The sequence below is a fragment of the Pseudophryne corroboree genome, chromosome 6 (genome assembly GCF_028390025.1).
Source record: "Pseudophryne corroboree isolate aPseCor3 chromosome 6, aPseCor3.hap2, whole genome shotgun sequence".
Taxonomy (NCBI): Eukaryota; Metazoa; Chordata; class Amphibia; order Anura; family Myobatrachidae; genus Pseudophryne; species Pseudophryne corroboree.
Genome location: NC_086449.1, coordinates 251416502 through 251440058, shown reverse-complemented (window position 1 = coordinate 251440058; position 23557 = coordinate 251416502). Strand labels below are relative to the sequence as shown.

Sequence of the window (23557 nt, the reverse complement as noted above, 5' to 3'; positions counted from 1 at the left end):
CACAATGCCAGTTACATTGCCCCACAGTGCCGGATACATGCCACACAGTGCCGGATACATTGCCCCACAGTGCCGGATACATTGCCCCACAGTGCCGGATACATGCCACACAGTGCCGGATACATGCCCCACAGTGCCAGTTACATTGCCCCACAGTGCCAGATACAATGCCCCACAGTGCCAGTTTCATGCCCCACAGTGCCAGTTTCATGCCCCACAGTGCCAGATACATTGCCCCACAGTGCCAGATACATGCCACACAGTGCCGGATACATTGCCCCACAGTGCCGGATACATTGCCCCACAGTGCCAGTTACATTGCCCCACAGTGCCAGTTACATTGCCCCACAGTGCTACTTACATTGCCCCACAGTGCCAGTTACATGCCCCACAGTGCCAGTTACATGCCCCACAATGCCAGTTACATTGCCCCACAGTGCCAGTTACATTCCCCACAGTGCCAGTTACATGCCCCACAATGCCAGTTACATTGCCCCACAGTGCCGGATACATGCCCCACAGTGCCAATTGCATTGCCCCCCAGTGCCAGATACAATGCCCCACAGTGCCGGATACATGTCCCACAGTGCCAGTTACATTGCCCCACAGTGCCAGATACAATGCCCCACAGTGCCAGTTACATGCCCCACAGTGCCAGTTACATGCCCCACAGTGCCAGATACATTGCCCCACAGTGCCGGATACATGCCACACAGTGCCGGATACATTGCCCCACAGTGCCGGATACATTGCCCCACAGTGCCAGTTACATTGCCCCACAGTGCCAGTTACATTGCCCCACAGTGCCAGTTACATTGCCCCACAGTGCCAGATACATGCCCAACAGTGCCAGATACATGCCCCACAGTGCCAGATACATGCCCCACAGTGCCAGTTACATTGCCCCACAGTGCCAGTTACATGCTCCACAGTGCAAGTTACATGCCCCACAATGCCAAATACATTGCCCCACAGTGCCAGTTACATGCCCCACAGTGCCGGATACATGCCACACAGTGCCGGATACATTGCCCCACAGTGCCGGATACATTGCCCCACAGTGCCAGTTACATTGCCCCACAGTGCCAGTTACATTGCCCCACAGTGCCAGTTACATGCCCCACAGTGCCAGATACATGCCCCACAGTGCTAGTTACATTGCCCCACAGTGCCAGTTACATGCCCCACAGTGCCAGTTACATGCCCCACAATGCCAGTTACATTGCCCCACAGTGCCAGTTACATTCCCCACAGTGCCAGTTACATGCCCCACAATGCCAGTTACATTGCCCCACAGTGCCAGTTACATGCCCCACAGTGCCAGTTACATGCCCCACAGTGCCAGGCCCCACTCAGTGCCAGTTACATATGCCCCATTTGGTGCCAGATACATGCCCCACTGTGCCGCCAAGCCCGCCGCCCCCCCCCCCTCCGCTTGCTCTATGTGAGGGGAGGAGAGCGCAGCGCAGGTCTCCGGCGGCTGTCTGGCGCAGGTTCGCTAGCCAATCAGAGCTTGCGGACCGGCAGCCAATCAGGAGCCGGTCCGCAAGCTCTGATTGGCTAGCGCCTGAGACCGGACACAGCTAGTGCTGGCAGCGGCGGTTAGGGGAGGGAGAGACGCTGCGCTCTACTCCCCTCACATTTAGGGTTGACGGGGCGAGTAGGGCATGATGCCCTGGTCGCCGGCGGCGCCCCCTCTCCTGGGCCTGCCAAGGCGCACTCGCCCTACCCTAGATACGCCTCTGCTTGGCACGCGTAGCGCGCCACCGTGCCCGCAGCGTGACGAGCGAAGTAAGCCCGCAAGGGGCTCATTTGCGCTCGCCACACTGTCGGAAAGCCGGCGGTCGGGCTCCCGGCGTCGGTATGCTGGTCACCGGGAGCCCGACCGCCGGCCTACCATACTACACCCCATTTCGGGTACCCTGTTCTGGCATAGCTCCTCCTTTCTCCAACTTGGTTTTAGCCATAACCGTACTTGCAGGGTGTCTGGGCGACCACTTTCTGGACATGACATCCTGTGGGTATGGGGGGTGCAGGAGCCAGCCCAGAGCATATTAGTACCCTGCTATGGCAATGATTCTGTGTTACAGTTTTCATGTATTGTATCAAATGTGTATTAAAAGGAAAGTTCTACACATCTACGAGTGACTATAGTGACTGCAACAAACAACAGGGACAGCAACGACAATTCATAGCTTTCAGGGTGCTGCCACAAGGGATGCTTTTCCTGCTTGAGACACATACATACCTGCGATTTCTATTGTTTTACTACAGATGGAAAGGTGCAGTGCTTTTACAGCTCACAGCTTGTAATAAGTGCTTATAATACTCTCTGTAATTATCTGGTCAATTTCAGAATTTCAATTTCAGAGAGTTTTTAGGGAGCTGAATGGATATCTCCTTTAGGTATGGGCAAACAAAGAAGGGAGCCATTTATAAACTCAGAATTGACATTTTGGACATTGTTGTCTTAATAATACCCAATAAAAAGTTGGAAGCAGAAGTGAAGAAAGTAGTGAAAATGTAATAGCACTCTGCCATAAAATATCTCATACACGGTCGAGTCACATTACTACATAGTTGCCTACCCTCCCTCATTCTGCAGGAGACTCCCTGAAATAGCAGCAATCTCCCTCACTCCCTGAATGGTCCAGCAATCTCCCTGAAAAAAAAAAAGAAATCATAGATACATACATTTAAATGGTATCATCAGTGCCATTTCCATATATTGGTTATAAGGCACAATATGATCCCTATGCTACATGCATTTTAAAGATTTCTTGTGGCCACTTACAGTATATGGAACCTGTTGTAAAACACAATACACAAACAAATCTTGCAAAATATAAGAGTCTTTTAGTAGATCTTACTAACTTTGGGGGTCATTTCATTTGGATGTAAGTCATTTGTATGACACGCCTCTCAGATGTAGCAGTACACGCCCGCACTGATAGGTGTTACTTTCACAATCTCCCTGAAATGCTTTTTCAAAAGTAGGCAAGTATGCATTACTATGACCACCAGCTAATAGCCAGAGTAACTGCTGTGTGCAGCTAGACAGCCTGAATTGTCATTTTAGACACACACCTGGTAGCCCCCAGGTTCATTATGACTGTGAGCTGCTCCACTGTAGCGTGTCAGTCGGCCCTCACACACTTTCATATCCACAGTAGAGATGAGCGCCTGAAATTTTTCGGGTTTTGTGTTTTGGTTTTGGGTTCGGTTCCGCGGCCGTGTTTTGGGTTCGAACGCGTTTTGGCAAAACCTCACCGAATTTTTTTTGTCGGATTCGGGTGTGTTTTGGATTCGGGTGTTTTTTTCAAAAAACACTAAAAAACAGCTTAAATCATAGAATTTGGGGGTCATTTTGATCCCAAAGTATTATTAACCTCAAAAACCATAATTTACACTCATTTTCAGTCTATTCTGAATACCTCACACCTCACAATATTATTTTTAGTCCTAAAATTTGCACCGAGGTCGCTGTGTGAGTAAGATAAGCGACCCTAGTGGCCGACACAAACACCGGGCCCATCTAGGAGTGGCACTGCAGTGTCACGCAGGATGTCCCTTCCAAAAAACCCTCCCCAAACAGCACATGACGCAAAGAAAAAAAGAGGCGCAATAAGGTCGCTGTGTGAGTAAGATAAGCGACCCTAGTGGCCGACACAAACACCGGGCCCATCTAGGAGTGGCACTGCAGTGTCACGCAGGATGGCCCTTCCAAAAAACACTCCCCAAATAGCACATGACGCAAAGAAAAAAAGAGGCGCAATGAGGTAGCTGTGTGAGTAAGATTAGCGACCCTAGTGGCCGACACAAACACCGGGCCCATCTAGGAGTGGCACTGCAGTGTCACGCAGGATGTCCCTTCCAAAAAACCCTCCCCAAACAGCACATGACGCAAAGAAAAAAAGAGGCGCAATGAGGTAGCTGTGTGAGTAAGATTAGCGACCCTAGTGGCCGACACAAACACCGGGCCCATCTAGGAGTGGCACTGCAGTGTCACGCAGGATGTCCCTTCCAAAAAACCCTCCCCAAACAGCACATGACGCAAAGAAAAAAAGAGGCGCAATGAGGTAGCTGTGTGAGTAAGATTAGCGACCCTAGTGGCCGACACAAACACCGGGCCCATCTAGGAGTGGCACTGCAGTGTCACGCAGGATGTCCCTTCCAAAAAACCCTCCCCAAACAGCACATGACGCAAAGAAAAAAAGAGGCGCAATGAGGTAGCTGACTGTGTGAGTAAGATTAGCGACCCTAGTGGCCGACACAAACACCGGGCCCATTTAGGAGTGGCACTGCAGTGTCACGCAGGATGTCCCTTCCAAAAAACCCTCCCCAATCAGCACATGATGCAAAGAAAAAGAAAAGAAAAAAGAGGTGCAAGATGGAATTGTCCTTGGGCCCTCCCACCCACCCTTATGTTGTATAAACAAAACAGGACATGCACACTTTAACCAACCCATCATTTCAGTGACAGGGTCTGCCACACGACTGTGACTGATATGACGGGTTGGTTTGGACCCCCCCCAAAAAAGAAGCAATTAATCTCTCCATGCACAAACTGGCTCTACAGAGGCAAGATGTCCACCTCATCATCACCCTCCGATATATCACCGTGTACATCCCCCTCCTCACAGATTATCAATTCGTCCCCACTGGAATCCACCATCTCAGCTCCCTGTGTACTTTGTGGAGGCAATTGCTGCTGGTCAATGTCTCCGCGGAGGAATTGATTATAATTCATTTTAATGAACATCATCTTCTCCACATTTTCTGGATGTAACCTCGTACGCCGATTGCTGACAAGGTGAGCGGCGGCACTAAACACTCTTTCGGAGTACACACTTGTGGGAGGGCAACTTAGGTAGAATAAAGCCAGTTTGTGCAAGGGCCTCCAAATTGCCTCTTTTTCCTGCCAGTATAAGTACGGACTGTGTGACGTGCCTACTTGGATGCGGTCACTCATATAATCCTCCACCATTCTATCAATGTTGAGAGAATCATATGCAGTGACAGTAGACGACATGTCCGTAATCGTTGTCAGGTCCTTCAGTCCGGACCAGATGTCAGCATCAGCAGTCGCTCCAGACTGCCCTGCATCACCGCCAGCGGGTGGGCTCGGAATTCTGAGCCTTTTCCTCGCACCCCCAGTTGCGGGAGAATGTGAAGGAGGAGATGTTGACAGGTCGCGTTCCGCTTGACTTGACAATTTTGTCACCAGCAGGTCTTTCAACCCCAGCAGACTTGTGTCTGCCGGAAAGAGAGATCCAAGGTAGGCTTTAAATCTAGGATCGAGCACGGTGGCCAAAATGTAGTGCTCTGATTTCAACAGATTGACCACCCGTGAATCCTTGTTAAGCGAATTAAGGGCTCCATCCACAAGTCCCACATGCCTAGCGGAATCGCTCCGTGTTAGCTCCTCCTTCAATGTCTCCAGCTTCTTCTGCAAAAGCCTGATGAGGGGAATGACCTGACTCAGGCTGGCAGTGTCTGAACTGACTTCACGTGTGGCAAGTTCAAAGGGCATCAGAACCTTGCACAACGTTGAAATCATTCTCCACTGCGCCTGAGACAGGTGCATTCCACCTACTATATCGTGCTCAATTGTATAGGCTTGAATGGCCTTTTGCTGCTCCTCCAACCTCTGAAGCATATAGAGGGTTGAATTCCACCTCGTTACCACTTCTTGCTTCAGATGATGGCAGGGCAGGTTCAGTAGTTTTTGGTGGTGCTCCAGTCTTCTGTACGTGGTGCCTGTACGCCGAAAGTGTCCCGCAATTCTTCTGGCCACCGACAGCATCTCTTGCACGCCCCTGTCGTTTTTTAAAAAATTCTGCACCACCAAATTCAAGGTATGTGCAAAACATGGGACGTGCTGGAATTTGCCCATATTTAATGCACACACAATATTGCTGGCGTTGTCCGATGCCACAAATCCACAGGAGAGTCCAATTGGGGTAAGCCATTCCGCGATGATCTTCCTCAGTTGCCGTAAGAGGTTTTCAGCTGTGTGCGTATTCTGGAAAGCGGTGATACAAAGCGTAGCCTGCCTAGGAAAGAGTTGGCGTTTGCGAGATGCTGCTACTGGTGCCGCCGCTGCTGTTCTTGCGGCGGGAGTCCATACATCTACCCAGTGGGCTGTCACAGTCATATAGTCCTGACCCTGCCCTGCTCCACTTGTCCACATGTCCGTGGTTAAGTGGACATTGGGTACAACTGCATTTTTTAGGACACTGGTGAGTCTTTTTCTGACGTCCGTGTACATTCTCGGTATCGCCTGCCTAGAGAAGTGGAACCTAGATGGTATTTGGTAACGGGGGCACACTGCCTCAATAAATTGTCTAGTTCCCTGTGAACTAATGGCGGATACCGGACGCACGTCTAACACCAACATAGTTGTCAAGGCCTCAGTTATCCGCTTTGCAGCAGGATGACTGCTGTGATATTTCATCTTCCTCGCAAAGGACTGTTGAACAGTCAATTGCTTACTGGAAGTAGTACAAGTGGGCTTACGACTTCCCCTCTGGGATGACCATCGACTCCCAGCAGCAACAACAGCAGCGCCAGCAGCAGTAGGCGTTACACGCAAGGATGCATCGGAGGAATCCCAGGCAGGAGAGGAATCGTCAGAATTGCCAGTGACATGGCCTGCAGGACTATTGGCATTCCTGGGGAAGGAGGAAATTGACACTGAGGGAGTTGGTGGGGTGGTTTGCGTGAGCTTGGTTACAAGAGGAAGGGATTTACTGGTCAGTGGACTGCTTCCGCTGTCACCCAAAGTTTTTGAACTTGTCACTGACTTATTATGAATGCGCTGCAGGTGACGTATAAGGGAGGATGTTCCGAGGTGGTTAACGTCCTTACCCCTACTTATTACAGCTTGACAAAGGGAACACACGGCTTGACACCTGTTGTCCGCATTTCTGGTGAAATACCTCCACACCGAAGAGCTGATTTTTTTGGTATTTTCACCTGGCATGTCAACGGCCATATTCCTCCCACGGACAACAGGTGTCTCCCCGGGTGCCTGACTTAAACAAACCACCTCACCATCAGAATCCTCCTGGTCAATTTCCTCCCCAGCGCCAGCAACACCCATATCCTCCTCATCCTGGTGTACTTCAACACTGACATCTTCAATCTGACTATCAGGAACTGGACTGCGGGTGCTCCTTCCAGCACTTGCAGGGGGCGTGCAAATGGTGGAAGGCGCATGCTCTTCACGTCCAGTGTTGGGAAGGTCAGGCATCGCAACCGACACAATTGGACTCTCCTTGTGGATTTGGGATTTCGAAGAATGCACAGTTCTTTGCTGTGCTGCTTTTGCCAGCTTGAGTCTTTTCATTTTTCTAGCGAGAGGCTGAGTGCTTCCATCCTCATGTGAAGCTGAACCACTAGCCATGAACATAGGCCAGGGCCTCAGCCGTTCCTTGCCACTCCGTGTCGTAAATGGCATATTGGCAAGTTTACGCTTCTCCTCCGACAATTTTATTTTAGGTTTTGGAGTCCTTTTTTTTCTGATATTTGGTGTTTTGGATTTGACATGCTCTGTACTATGACATTGGGCATCGGCCTTGGCAGACGACGTTGCTGGCATTTCATCGTCTCGGCCATGACTAGTGGCAGCAGCTTCAGCACGAGGTGGAAGTGGATCTTGATCTTTCCCTAATTTTGGAACCTCAACATTTTTGTTCTCCGTATTTTAATAGGCACAACTAAAAGGCACCTCAGGTAAACAATGGAGATGGATACTAGTATACAATTATGGACTGCCTGCCGAGTGCAGACACAGAGGTAGCCACAGCCGTGAACTACCGTACTGTACTGTGTCTGCTGCTAATATAGACTGGTTGATAAAGAGATGTCTATGTAACTATGTATGTATAAAGAAGAAAGAAAAAAAAACCACGGTTAGGTGGTATACAATTATGGACGGACTGCCTGCCGAGTGCAGACACAGAGGTAGCCACAGCCGTGAACTACCGTACTGTACTGTGTCTGCTGCTAATATAGACTGGTTGATAAAGAGATGTCTATGTAACTATGTATGTATAAAGAAGAAAGAAAAAAAAACCACGGTTAGGTGGTATACAATTATGGACGGACTGCCTGCCGAGTGCAGACACAGAGGTAGCCACAGCCGTGAACTACCGTACTGTACTGTGTCTGCTGCTAATATAGACTGGTTGATAAAGAGATGTCTATGTAACTATGTATGTATAAAGAAGAAAGAAAAAAAAACCACGGTTAGGTGGTATATACAATTATGGACGGGCTGCCGAGTGCCGACACAGAGGTTGCCACAGCCGTGAACTACCGCACTGTACTGTGTCTGCTGCTAATATATAGACTGGTTGATAAAGAGATAGTATACTCGTAACTAGTATGTATGTATAAAGAAAGAAAAAAAAACCACGGGTAGGTGGTATATACAATTATGGACGGGCTGCCGAGTGCCGACACAGAGGTAGCCACAGCCGTGAACTACCGCACTGTACTGTGTCTGCTGCTAATATAGACTGGTTGATAAAGAGATAGTATACTCGTAACTAGTATGTATGTATAAAGAAAGAAAAAAAAACCACGGTTAGGTGGTATATACAATTATGGACGGGCTGCCGAGTGCCGACACAGAGGTAGCCACAGCCGTGAACTACCGCACTGTACTGTGTCTGCTGCTAATATAGACTGGTTGATAAAGAGATAGTATACTCGTAACTAGTATGACTATAAAGAAAGAAAAAAAAAACACGGTTAGGTGGTATATACAATTATGGACGGGCTGCCGAGTGCCGACACAGAGGTAGCCACAGCCGTGAACTACCGCACTGTACTGTGTCTGCTGCTAATATATAGACTGGTTGATAAAGAGATAGTATACTCGTAACTAGTATGTATGTATAAAGAAAGAAAAAAAAACCACGGTTAGGTGGTATATACAATTATGGACGGGCTGCCGAGTGCCGACACAGAGGTAGCCACAGCCGTGAACTACCGCACTGTACTGTGTCTGCTGCTAATATAGACTGGTTGATAAAGAGATAGTATACTCGTAACTAGTATGTATGTATAAAGAAAGAAAAAAAAAACACGGTTAGGTGGTATATACAATTATGGACGGGCTGCCGAGTGCCGACACAGAGGTAGCCACAGCCGTGAACTACCGCACTGTACTGTGTCTGCTGCTAATATATAGACTGGTTGATAAAGAGATAGTATACTCGTAACTAGTATGTATGTATAAAGAAAGAAAAAAAAACCACGGTTAGGTGGTATATACAATTATGGACGGGCTGCCGAGTGCCGACACAGAGGTAGCCACAGCCGTGAACTACCGCACTGTACTGTGTCTGCTGCTAATATATAGACTGGTTGATAAAGAGATAGTATACTCGTAACTAGTATGTATGTATAAAGAAAGAAAAAAAAACCACGGTTAGGTGGTATATACAATTATGGACGGGCTGCCGAGTGCCGACACAGAGGTAGCCACAGCCGTGAACTACCGCACTGTACTGTGTCTGCTGCTAATATAGACTGGTTGATAAAGAGATAGTATACTCGTAACTAGTATGTATGTATAAAGAAAGAAAAAAAAACCACGGTTAGGTGGTATATACAATTATGGACGGGCTGCCGAGTGCCGACACAGAGGTAGCCACAGCCGTGAACTACCGCACTGTACTGTGTCTGCTGCTAATATATAGACTGGTTGATAAAGAGATAGTATACTCGTAACTAGTATGTATGTATAAATAAAGAAAAAAAAACCACGGTTAGGTGGTATATACAATTATGGACGGGCTGCCGAGTGCCGACACAGAGGTAGCCACAGCCGTGAACTACCGCACTGTACTGTGTCTGCTGCTAATATATAGACTGGTTGATAAAGAGATAGTATACTCGTAACTAGTATGTATGTATAAAGAAAGAAAAAAAAACCACGGTTAGGTGGTATATACAATTATGGACGGGCTGCCGAGTGCCGACACAGAGGTAGCCACAGCCGTGAACTACCGCACTGTACTGTGTCTGCTGCTAATATAGACTGGTTGATAAAGAGATAGTATACTCGTAACTAGTATGTATGTATAAAGAAAGAAAAAAAAACCACGGTTAGGTGGTATATACAATTATGGACGGGCTGCCGAGTGCCGACACAGAGGTAGCCACAGCCGTGAACTACCGCACTGTACTGTGTCTGCTGCTAATATAGACTGGTTGATAAAGAGATAGTATACTCGTAACTAGTATGACTATAAAGAAAGAAAAAAAAACCACGGTTAGGTGGTATATACAATTATGGACGGGCTGCCGAGTGCCGACACAGAGGTAGCCACAGCCGTGAACTACCGCACTGTACTGTGTCTGCTGCTAATATAGACTGGTTGATAAAGAGATAGTATACTACTAATATTATATATACTGGTGGTCAGGTCACTGGTCACTAGTCACACTGGCAGTGGCACTCCTGCAGCAAAAGTGTGCACTGTTTAATTTTAATATAATATTATGTACTCCTGGCTCCTGCTATAACCTATAACTGGCACTGCAGTGCTCCCCAGTCTCCCCCACAATTATAAGCTGTGTGAGCTGAGCACAGTCAGATATATATATACATTGATGCAGCACACTGGGCTGAGCAGTGCACACAGATATGGTATGTGACTGAGTCACTGTGTGTATCGTTTTTTTCAGGCAGAGAACGGATATATTAAATAAAACAAACAACTGCACTGTCTGGTGGTCACTGTGGTCGTCAGTCACTAAACTCTGCACTCTCTTCTACAGTATCACAGCCTCAGGTCAATCTCTCTCTCTCTCTCTCTCAACCCTAATCTAAATGGAGAGGACGCCAGCCACGTCCTCTCCCTATCAATCTCAATGCACGTGTGAAAATGGCGGCGACGCGCGGCTCCTTATATAGAATCCGAGTCTCGCGAGAATCCGACAGCGTCATGATGACGTTCGGGCGCGCTCGGGTTAACCGAGCAAGGCGGGAGGATCCGAGTCTGCTCGGACCCGTGAAAAAAACATGAAGTTCGTGCGGGTTCGGATTCAGAGAAACCGAACCCGCTCATCTCTAATCCACAGTTTTCACAACGGTTATTTGCAATGGTGCCATTTGTCCAGTCATGATACACTTCACCACACCAGCATGCGAGCAGTTCCCAAACTGCGCTGTTTCAGAAATACTCCCACCTTTGGCCCGAAAACCAATCACTTGGAATGAGATTACTGAAATTAGATGTTGACAAGAGCACATTCACAGGGGTACACTATGCTGTAGAAGCAGGCACACAGGGGCTGTCAGAAAACTGAGGTATTCAGCGCTTCCCAGATGCGCTCTGTCTTATCTGTGCCGCACTCCTAGATGCTGTCCACCATCTGCTAGTCCGCCTGGCGTACCACGCTGTCAACTGCTGCGCTTCTATTGCTGGCACTCACAGGTCCGGCGTCCATTGCTAGTCTCCACTGCACACACCATGCCAGCAGTCTCCTCCAAAACCACTCATGGATGGAGCCATGACAGTTTTGATCAGCTGACCATTCAAAGACTAATCAGGAGCCGCTTCCTTGCCATGTGAACCTCTCCACCAATCGGCAGCATGACAGGGGTATAAATCCTGAATCCCAGAACAGGCAAATCATCAGTACTTTGTTGTCTATCAGTCTGCTGTGAGCTCCTGAGTCTCCAGCTGAATATAGACAGAGTGCAGTTTCCATCTACAGCACTATTTGACTCCCTGAGTGATTCTTAAGGACTGCTCCTGCAATACCATTGCAGCATATCAAACCTGCTTTGCTGGTAAAGACAACCCCAGCGTTCCTAGAAACCTGCTTTGCTGGTAAACCCAATCCCAGCGTTCATGGAAACCTGCTTCACTGGTAAAGCCAATCCCCAGCGTTCCTGGAAACCTGTTTTGCTGGTAAAGCCAATTCCAATCCCAGTGTTCCTGAAAACCTGCCTCACTGGTAAAGCCAATCCCAGCGTTCCTGGAAACCTGCTTCACTGGTAAAGGCAACCCCAGCGTTCCTAGAAACCTACTTCGCTGGTAAACCAGATCCCAGTGTTCCTGGAAACCTGCTTCACTGGTAAACCCAATCCCAGTGTTCCTGGAAACCTGCTTCCTGGTAAAGCTAATCCTAGCGTTCCTGGAAACCTGCTTTGCTGGTAAAGCCAATCCCAGCATTCCTGAAAACCTGCCTCACTGGTAAAGCCAATCCCAGCATTCCTGGAAACCTGCTTCGCTGGTAAAGGCAACCCCAGCGTTCCTAGAAACCTGCTTCGCTGGTAAACCAAGTCCCAGCATTCCTGAAAACCTGCTTCATTGTTAAATCCAACCCGAGCGTTTCTGGAAACCTGCTTCCTGGTAAAGCTAATCCCAGCGTTCCTGGAAACCTGCTTTGCTGGTAAAGCCAATCCCAGTGTTCCTGAAAACCTGCCTCACTGGTAATGCCAATCCCAGCGTTCCTGGAAACCTGCTTCACTGGTAAAGGCAACCCCAGCGTTCCTAGAAACCTACTTTGCTGGTAAACCAGATCCCAGTGTTCCTGGAAACCTGCTTCACTGGTAAACCCAATCCCAGTGTTCCTGGAAACCTGCTTCCTGGTAAAGCTAATTCTAGCATTCCTGGAAACCTGCTTCACTTGTAAACCCAATCCCAGTGTTCCTGGAAACCTGCTTCCTGGTAAAGCTAATCCCAGCGTTCCTGGAAACCTGCTTTGCTGGTAAAACCAATCCCAGCGTTCCTGAAAACCTGCCTCACTGGTAAAACCAATTCCAGCATTCCTGGAAACCTGCTTCACTGGTAAAGGCAACCCCAGCGTTCCTAGAAACCTGCTTCGCTGGTAAACCAGATCCCAGTGTTCCTGGAAACCTGCTTCACTGGTAAACCCAATCCCAGTGTTCCTGGAAACCTGCTTCCTGGTAAAGCTAATTCTAGCGTTCCTGGAAACCTGCTTCACTTGTAAACCCAATCCCAGTGTTCCTGGAAACCTGCCTCACTGGTAAAGCTAATCCCAGTGTTCCTGGAAACCTGCTTTGCTGGTAAAACCAATCCCAGCGTTCCTGAAAACCTGCCTCACTGGTAAAGCCAATTCCAGCATTCCTGGAAACCTGCTTCACTGGTAAAGGCAACCCCAGCATTCCTAGAAACCTGCTTCGCTGGTAAACCAGATCCCAGTGTTCCTGGAAACCTGCTTCACTGGTAAACCCAATCCCAGTGTTCCTGGAAACCTGCTTCCTGGTAAAGATAATCCTAGCGTTCCTGGAAACCTGCTTTGCTGGTAAAGTCAATCCCAGCGTTCCTGATAACCTGCCTCACTGGTAAAGCCAATCCCAGCGTTCCTGGAAACCTGCTTCGCTGGTAAAGGCAACCCCAGCGTTCCTAGAAACCTGCTTCGCTGGTAAACCAAATCCCAGCGTTCCTGGAAACCTGCATCATTGGTAAACCCAACCCGAGCGTTCCTGGAAACCTGCTTCCTGGTAAAGCTAATCCCAGCGTTCCTGGAAACCTGATTTGCTGATAAAGCCAATCCAAGCGTTCATGAAAACCTGCCTCACTGGTAAAGCCAATCCCAGCATTCCTGGAAACCTGCTTTGCTGGTAAACCAAATCCCAGCGTTCCTGGACACTTGCTTCGCTGGTAAAGCCAATCCCCAGTGTTCCTGGAAACCTGCTTTGCTGGTAAAGCCAATCCCAGCGTTCCTGAAAACCTGCCGCACTGGTAAAGCCAATCCCAGCGTTCCTGGAAACCTGCTTTGCTGGTAAAGCCAATCCAGTGATTCGGAAACCTGCTCCTGAGAACTCATTCTACGTTTCCAGTCACTGGTTACTCATATCCCAGTGACATTCCGGCACAGGTGATATCCCAGCTAGCCATTACACTGGTGATCCCATTCATCAGTGTTTCAGTTTCCCCATAGCTGGAACTCCATCCCCAATCGTATTTATCTACAGACCCTTTAGCCAAACTGCCACGTCTGTATGAGAAGATCATATATTAAGCCTACCCAATTCAGTCCTGAGTTGTCAAGTCGGAACCCAGTAAGCTCACCCTAGTCCGCATTCACAAACAACCTCAGCCAAGAGAGGCACCCATTTATCAAGGACTGCATATTGAGGGGGTTATTCAGAGATGTTAGCAAACCAAAAACAGCACACTAATGGACAAAACCATGTTGCACTGCAGATGGGGCAGATGTAACACATGCAGAGAGATTAGATTTGGGTGGGGTGTGTTTTCCATGCACAAAACAATATAACCCATCCAAATCTAAATCTCTCTGCACATGTTACATCAATGCAACATAGTTTTGCCCAATTGCTATCTTTTTTGACTAACAACTCTGAATAACCTCCTGAATGCAATCTTGGCGGGATCATACCATCCAGGACCGCATTGCAATATGCGATCCCTTCAGGTGGATGTATCACTGGCACCTGCAAGGACAGGGGCTCCGAAAGGAGCCCATTCCTGCGATGTGCTGTGTGGGATACCGGGGTTCTTACACATGCGCGGTCACGTGCATTGAGGCATTTCCGGCGGAGGGTTCCGCAATCCCAATATTGACACATCGGCAAGCATCGCATTCCCCATAGAAACCTATGGGATATGTGGCTGTGGGTCGAAATGGAGGGACTGCAGCAGGTATCGGAGATCTCGCCACGCTGCAGGCACAGTGGCTCGCTGCGCTCACCACAGGATTTATTCTCCCTCTATGGGTGTTATGGATACCCACAGAGGGAGGAAAGTCTGTGGCGCCGGGATTCCGGTGTTGGTATTTCCCCACTAGTCGGGATTACGGCGTCGGAATAGTGACATCCGGGATCCTGACTAGCGGTATGGTGACCGCTTCCTGTGCAGTAGATATGTCCCTGGGAATACGGCGCTGGAGCCGTTTTTCCCAGAGACCTGAGCATGTGCAGTAGACTCTGGCACTGAGCCATATATGTAAAATAAATAATCACATTGTTTTTCTTACCATCTAATAACCGAAAATAGTTTTTTGTAGGTAAAAAATTACTTGCAGCAAGTGGCTGGGCAGAGAGTACTAACAAGTTTTTAAAATCCACTATACTGTACTGTACTGTACTGCACTAATCCTCTAGGTTTTACTCATGGTCCAATAATTAAAATGTCACAGCAAATCTCTATTTATAAGCATGTCAATTCCTGGGCACTATCTGCTTCCTCCTCATGGCAGTGGGGTATGTTGCTCACAGGAGTAGAGTAGGCCAGTCTCATGCCCCCCTTGCCCAACCCCAGCAGCCAGCCACTCACCGACATGTTCCCCTGCATTTTAGTCATCTTCATCATCAGCTTCTCCTTCATGTTAGCTACCCCTGATTGGGTGCTGGTTGAACTTCCTGGAAAGGTCACCTGATGCAGCATCACACCATGCCTCCTCAGTGAGGCAGATCTGATAGCTCCTCCCCTTGTGCTCTGTTTTGCAGTATTATTGGCCAGCCCCTGCTCCCAGCTCAAGGCAGTGTCTATCACAGAAGTTATAAATATCTTATTATTAAAATTCTAATAATTTTTATAGTCAAAACTAGAAGTATAAACACTGGAGTATGAGAGGTGAGGCTCTGCCTACCCTGACTACAAATCACTGGACCAAGGGTACTCAATAAGTTCCTCAGGATGGGAGCCACAGTATAGTCTACAGCAGTGATTTTCAACCTTTGTAAACTGGTGGCACACTAAACAAGATTTTAAAATTGCCAAGGCACACCATCAGTTTTTTTGTCCCTGCGTTAATAAAAACACACTGACCCTGCAGTAATAAAACAGATTTATATTAATGCCACACACCTGCCCCCCCTATAGTAATTCCACACACCTGCCCCCCTACAGTAATTCCATACTCCTGCCCCCCCCCTACAGTAATTCCACACACCTGCAGAATGAATGCCACTCTCCAATAAGACTGAAAATAGCTATTTCTTACACTGACACCTCTGTCTTCTCAAGTACATATGGTAGGAGGTGTGTGCAGTAGGTTTCTGGATAGACAAAAAGTATATTTACAAACAAGTATTATATTTACAAACATTTTTTTTTTTTAAATCAAAGTATTCGCAAGAGGAGTCTATGCAAAGTTGCATGTGCTCAAACCACTTGGTAAAGCAGCTGGACTACTCCGAAGCAGGTATGTCTTCTACATGCTGGATGAAGGTCTCCACTGTTGCTTCTGATGGCTCAAAATGAATCCCACGCATCTTACGCTTGAACACAAAGTCGCAGGGGACCAGGTCTGGACTGTACGGTGGCTGACCAAGCTCCTGGATACGTTCATGGGGCATTCCAGTACTTGCGGAAGTCACTCGTTGGCTTACCAGTCCGCAGCTGTATGGGTGGTACGGTAACTACATGACCAGTCTCTGCCCCAAAAACAGCCACCATCTACTTGGTCACACTGCGCCGACAATGGAACTTCTGTGGTGGCACACCTCCAACTGGAGTACACTGGGCCGACAGTTTGGTCTCTGTCAAAACTGTAGATCCAGGATTCATTGCCACTGATTATTTCCCAGACAGAAATGAGCAACCACCATCAATCCTGGCCAGCATGTTGCAGCACCAAGTCACCCGAACCTCCTTCTGCTCTCAAAACAGCTGCTGGGATACCCAGCATACCAAAAACTTTGAGCAGGCCAAGCTTTTCAGGGAGTAGCAAGTGGATGAATGTCAATGAGATCCCTATGTCCTTCTCTAACTGGGTTGCGGTCACCCTGGTGTCCACCTCAACTATGGCCCGCATGGCAGCAACATTGTCCTTGGTGATGGCGGACGCAGGTTGGCCGCAACTCTCCTCGTCTTCCAGGGACCTTCTGAAATTTTGCAATCCACTTAAACAGTGGTTGAGGACGGTGCTTCCTCGCAGACCTGTTTTGTAGTCGTAGAAGTTCATGGTTCTCCAGTGTCTTCTATTAAGTTTTATAACGTGTTTGTGAAGGAAGTGAATATGCGGATGGTGTGCAGTGCTTCTTATATAAGGTTCTGTGCCTGGTCATTTTACAAGAACTTTTGTCAAAGATTACAGTTCACAACCAGACAAATTGTGTCTACTCTACCTATGCACTGCACATCTGGAAACTTATTGTACACCCCTCATAATGTGTGTTTGTAGGTACAGTACATGCACAATTTCACATGTTCCACAGGCTTGGTGTCACATAAGGCAGTAAACAGCATAACCTACTGTAAATGCAGCCATATATAAAAACAGCACTCACTGGACTTACAGATGTGAAAAGTCAGAAGATTGAATATGGTATATTGACATTTCTGTCTAGAACAATAAACAACCTAAAAGTACAATCTATACAACATTACAAAATGGAGCTTTTGGTCTTGCTATGCATTTCTTTATATATTCATGATAACCAGCATACACATATAAAACATAGTAGTAACAAACTACAAAAATACATAAAAAAATAAAACAAAACACAAATGTATGAAAGAATTGCAGCTCTCTCAAAGGTATCAATATTACAGAAATATCACATGCATGGCTATCAATGAGGCCAGATGGGATACATCCAAGCATACTAAAAGAGGCAAAAGACTAACAGAATTATTCAACTAGTCACTAGCTACAGGTGTAATTCCAGAGGACTGGAAAAGAGCAAATGTAGTTCCACTGCACAAAAGTGGAAGCAAGGAAGAAGCAAGTAACTACAGACTAGTAAGCCTTACATCAGTAGAAGGGAGACTATTAAAAGAATTACTTGTGAACTATCTTAAAAAAAAACAAAAACCAGTATCCAAAACAGCTTGGATTTACTGGTGAGAGATCATCCCAAACAAATTGAATACAATTTTTTGATTATGTTACTAAAATAATAGATCAAGGGGGGGCTGTAGATGTATCATATCTAAATTTTAGTAAGGCATTTGACACTGTCCCACATCACAGACTGTTAAATAAACTCAAAAGTGTAGGATTGGATTATAAAGCAGTTAAATGGATAAGAACCTGGTTGCAGGATAGAAAACAGACAGTTGTAATAAATGGAGTACATTCTATGGAAGGAAATGTTACCAGTAGAGTACCCCAGGGATCTGTACTTGGACCAGTGCTCTTTAATATCTTTGTTAGTAACATTGCAAATGGTATTGAAGGGAAAGTATGCCTTTTTGCAGATTATACAAAGATATATAACAGGGTAGACATACCAGAAGGGGTAAAACAAATGATTGATGACCTAGATAGACTTGAGAAATGGTCAAGGATGTGGCAACTACAGTTTAATGCTATAAAATGCACTTGGGTCTCAAAAACCCAAAGGCTACATATAGTATCAAGGGTACTATATTGGAAACGTGATGCATTCAATATCCTGGCTGTCGGGATCCCGGCCGCCAGGATACTGACAACTATTCCCCCTCTTGGGGTGTCCACAACACCCCTGGAGGGAGAATACATAGTGTGGCACACATAGCATGCCACCGTGCCCACAAGGGGCTCTTTTGCTCTTGCCTTGCTGCCAGCATTCTGGCGCCCGGCAACCCGCAGTCAGGATTCTGACCGCCGGGATGATGGGCGCTGGTATACAGATACCAACCCATTGGAAACAACTGAGAAGGAAAGGGATATAGGAGTCACTATTTCAAGTGACTTAAAGAAAGAAAATGCAATGCAACAAAGCAATGAAAAAGGCAAGTCATATGCCTGGTTGCATAAGGAGAGGAATCAGTATCAGGAAGAAGTAATAATGCCACTGTATAGGTCATTGGTACGGCTTCATCTGGAATACTGTGTCCAGTTCTGGAGACCATATCTCCAGAAGGATATAAATACATAGGAGAGTGTACAAAGAAGGGCAATTAAAATGGTGCATGGCCTACATCACAATACATATCCAGAAAGACTGAAAGATCTTAACATGTAAAGCTTGTAGCAGAGAAGGGAAAGGGGGATATGATAGAAACTTTCAAATATACAAAGGGTTTTAACAAGGTCCAGAAGAGAAACATTCTTCAAAAGAAAAGAAGTATTAGAACTCGAGGACATACACTGAAACTGGAGGGAGGTAGGTTCAGGGGACATTTAAGGAAAAATGTCTTCACAGAAAGTGTAGTGGATAAGTGGAATAGCCACCTGTCAGAAGTGGTAGAGGCTAAGACAGTAGAGCTTGGGATAGGCATATAAATATCCTTACAAAGAACTATGGCCCTCATTCCGAGTCGTTCGCTCGGTAATTTTCTTCGCATCGCAGTGAAATTCCGCTTAGTACGCATGCGCAATATTCGCACTGCGACTGCGCCAAGTAATTTTACAATGAAGATAGTATTTTTACTCACGGCTTTTTCTTCGCTCTGGCGAACGTAGTGTGATTGACAGGAAATGGGTGTTACTGGGCGGAAACACAGCGTTTTCGGGGCGTGTGGATAAAAACGCTACCGTTTCCGGAAAAAACGCAGGAGTGGCCGGAGAAACGGGGGAGTGTCTGGGCGAACGCTGGGTGTGTTTATGACGTCAAACCAGGAACGACAAGCACTGAACTGAACGCAGATGCCGAGTAAGTCTGAAGCTACTCTGAAACTGCTAAGTAGTTTGCAATCGCAATATTGCGAATACATCGGTCGCAATTTTAAGAAGCTAAGATACACTCCCAGTAGGCGTAGGCTTAGTGTGAGCAACTCTGCTAAATTCGCCTTGCGAGCGATCAACTCGGAATGAGGGCCTATGATTCAGTCAGGGTTCAGATTACCTAAAGGATAAAAGAGGGACAGACTAGATGGGCCAAGTGGTTCTTATCTGCCGTCAAATTCTATGTTTCTATGTTACAAATGTATCAATAAACAGTACTGACAGAAAATAAACTATAGCAGACGGCACTGCACTAGCAGAAAAAAACAATTCTTACCAAAGTGCAGCAGCAATCAGTGCCAGATTAACAATGGGGCATATGGAGCTCCAGCTCCAGGCCTTTACATAAAAATAGGCCCATCATGCTGGCAGCCGGATGATGACGGCTGGCCAAACAGTCATAAGTATTAAAACTGTTTTTGTAGTTTTCTCACAAAATTATCCAATTTTTGTATGTATATGTATTTACGGAGACAGTGGGGCACATAGTGTATAGGGTGTACACCCACATGCGACTCGGGCCACACCCACACTGCACTGGTCACAGCTCCTCTACATCTTGTTATAGACCCTTGAAACTTTTCAGCTCCAGGCCCATGTAGCCCTTAATCCGGCCCTGGCAGCAATAAAGGGGGGTTATTCAGGTTGGATTGCAGATTCTGCTATAAAGCAGATTCTGCAATCCTTTTTCTCGCATGCTGGGGGACGCCCATTGCAGGGCAAGGCCACCCAACATGCTAAATGGCCTGCCCAGTGGCTACGACCGCAATTTAATTGTGGTCGCAGCAACTGTTGACGACCCCCAGCAGCCGCAGTTAGGCTGCGTATGCAGGCGTCCGCCGCCATTTTTTAGATCAGAGCGGCTGTGTATGACATGCAGCCAACCCGAAAACACAACTGATGCCCCCGTTTCCCCGATGCCGCCCCAAAACCGCTTGTTTGCTGCCTCACGAACGCCTCTGCCTGTCAATCATGCAGAGGCGTTCGCAGTTAATGCGGCCCAATTGCATTAACTGCACACACAGGATGGGACCTGCGCGTGTGCAGTGCCACCACCAGGATTATTGTGGTCCTGTCGATTAGCGATGCAACCTGAATAACCCTTAAAGTGATAACTCAGAAGGTAGAACTCTAAGTAACACTACTCATGATCCCTACAACTGCCAGTGATGTCAGCAGCCGGCATGACTTAATATCTATTAGTAAATAACAGGCAAAACTGTCAAGCAAATACTGAAGAAAGCGGTTTACTGAAAATAATATATCTCTGAAAATATGTGCATGTGACAGAATTTTTTCACTTGCATGTCAGATTGTTTTTTCTATTTTTCATTGTCTGCTGTGAGCGGATTACAGAAACCAAATTCCACATGTGTGGTACGAGTAAAGCTAGGTACACATTATACAATTATTGGACAGATTTGGCAATAATTGTGTGATTATCCTGTTTTTTCTTTTGGTGTAATGTGTAGGCATGAGCATTTTGGCTAAATGGTGATAAAATGATCCAACAAGTCCACAAACACTTGACTCTCGATAATCTGCCCATATTTCCTGATTTATCGTGTTTACCTCATCTTTCTTGAGGGCAGATATACTGTATGTACTGTTGTGGTGGTACTAGTGTGGTGTAGCAGGTGCAGGCCGCACTGGGTGACAACCTCTGAGGGGGTGACACCAAAATAGCAGAGCTGATCTGCTATTATGGTGTCACCCCCTCAAGCAGCTGGGAGACTTGGCAGAGGTTGGTGGTGGTGGTGGGGGGGGGGAGTATGTCAGAGCCCTGGGCAAGCCCTCAGCGTGATGTAAACGAGGAAGCCGCGCCCCCAAAATGGCAAATAAGGGTGCATGGATTCATGATTACGAAGGCCATGACTCTTTTGTGAGCATCCGTGCCTGCGGCGCTAAGGCTAAGACAATCAAGGCTATCGCACCGGTGTCGCCGTGCATGGTGATGCCACTGGATATGCTGTATGCAAATTCAATATGGTGCAGCAGAAAATCAGTAGCTTTTTTTTTCTTTTAAATGCTCAGTGTGTAGCGACGATATCAGGACCTTCCGTTTGTTGGTCCAATCGAAAATTTGCTTAATGAGTAGCTAGCTTATAGGGGGGTACTGACGGGAGAGATGTGTGCTGAGTGATCTTAACACAGACCGCTCAGCACACATCTCTCCCCCCGCTCAGCACAGCGTGATGTGCTGAGCGAGGGGGGTGGGAAGGTGGGGCGCTCACTTCACACAGCGGTGAAGTGAGCGACCCGCTAGATTGAGCCTGCGATAGCAATGCGCTATCGCTGGGGGGCATCCACACGGCAGATCCGTTGCTTAAAAGCTAAGAAATCTAGTCAGATTGCTTAGATTTTAAACACGGATCTCTCCGTGTGTACCGCCCTTAAGGGTGCAGCACTAATCTGGTAATCTTTCCTTGCAACAATTGTGATAGCAGCAGCTTCCCTTATCACTAACTTTGTAGATGCAGTAAAGACATTCTTCAGAATTATCATAGTGACTGACCTCTGGCTTTCCTGTGTCCTCAGGTGACCTACAGGGTCCTGCTGTTTGGATCGGTGACTGCAGCTTTACTAAGTCTACTGGCAGCTTTTATCATTATGCAGGACAGCTGAATATTAATGCTCATAAGACAATATTCAATCCAATTCTATTCACTCATAAAGCCAGCAAATAAGACATTATGACACAAGAGCATACGTGGTGTATGATGTTCAAGCTCTGCACATATCTTTGCTGATCACCTCTGATATCTCAGACTAAGCCAGCTGATCTGAGGAACCCGATTAGTGTTTATGCACTCATGTGCAATAAAAAAAAAAAAAGATTGATTTTTATGGTGTAAAACACACAAACAAGATGTAATTAAACTTAACTGTAAAGTAAGATTTTTTTATTATTTGATGAAATTACAGTTTTTTCAAGGAATCTGGACATCATTTCAGCATTTATTGCACACTGACCTTTCAATTCCTAAGGCTGAAAAACAAGATGATGTGTAGAAACTGTGAGCTCTTTTGCTAACCATGCGACTGGAACACCGTCACAGCTTTCCTTCCACTTTATACGACATTGGTAGAACAATTTTGACGGAAGAGGGAAAGCCTTTCAGAGAACTGCTCATTTGGCTCAACTTGTTTTGCCTGAGTTTGAACTGAACTGAATCTGGAAATCCTTTGTATCCGGATCAGATTGTTATCATTAATATTGATAATCAGGGGTTGGAAAGGTCATCTAGTAGGACAGCCATCCCTCCTGTTAATTTATCCTAGGAATTGTATATTGCTTTTGTTCAGTGAGGAGTGTTAGAGAGCAGTACACATAGCATTGCTGTATTGCATTATTTTTTGTGTTTTGTTAGCTTTTTAAAATACAGATTTCTAAGCACCCCCATCAGTCTATACTCCAATATATAGCTGATAAAAGCAAGTATTCTGTGGCACAACTGTTTAGCCTTCAGTGATAATGTGCTTCATATCATTCCACACTCCTGGTGAAACATTCCATCAGTAGTATGGTCTTGCCTTCAATAGTACTATGCAGTTCCAGAGTCATCTGAAAATTACATGTATCATTCTGTATGTTTCGAAATGTATATTTTCCATTATGAAATTTATTTGCAAAATTGTAATTGCAGTTAATATTATTAAACATAAAGCATTATATCTGGACCCAGAAGACCACTCTAAGCATTTTATATCAAGACAATAATCAATCTTGCCTTCACCATTACATTACGATTACATTATGTTAGGTGTGTTCTAGTCCTGAAGCTCTTTGGATACATTCACATGTTCAATCACATACAGTACGCTACAATGTTTGCTGAGCTCCAAAAAGAATACTAGTCATATTTTTATACAAGTGTAAAGATCATTGGAAAACAAAATTATACTGTACCTTATATTTCAGACAAAAGTGTGGAGGTCCCCT

General features: G+C 46.5%; 1 protein-coding gene across 1 annotated transcript in view; it reads left to right on the top strand.

Annotated features, from left to right (window-relative positions):
- The window catches only part of LOC134935163 (peptidyl-prolyl cis-trans isomerase FKBP8-like), a 158752-nt gene extending 135476 nt beyond the window's left edge, over positions 1-23276 (top strand). The window contains exon 9 of the mRNA XM_063930397.1: positions 22153-23276. Coding sequence (XP_063786467.1) covers positions 22153-22239 — 87 coding nt within the window. The 3' untranslated portion in view covers positions 22240-23276. The remainder of the gene's footprint in view (positions 1-22152) is intronic.
- Positions 23277-23557: the final 281 nt, after the last annotated feature.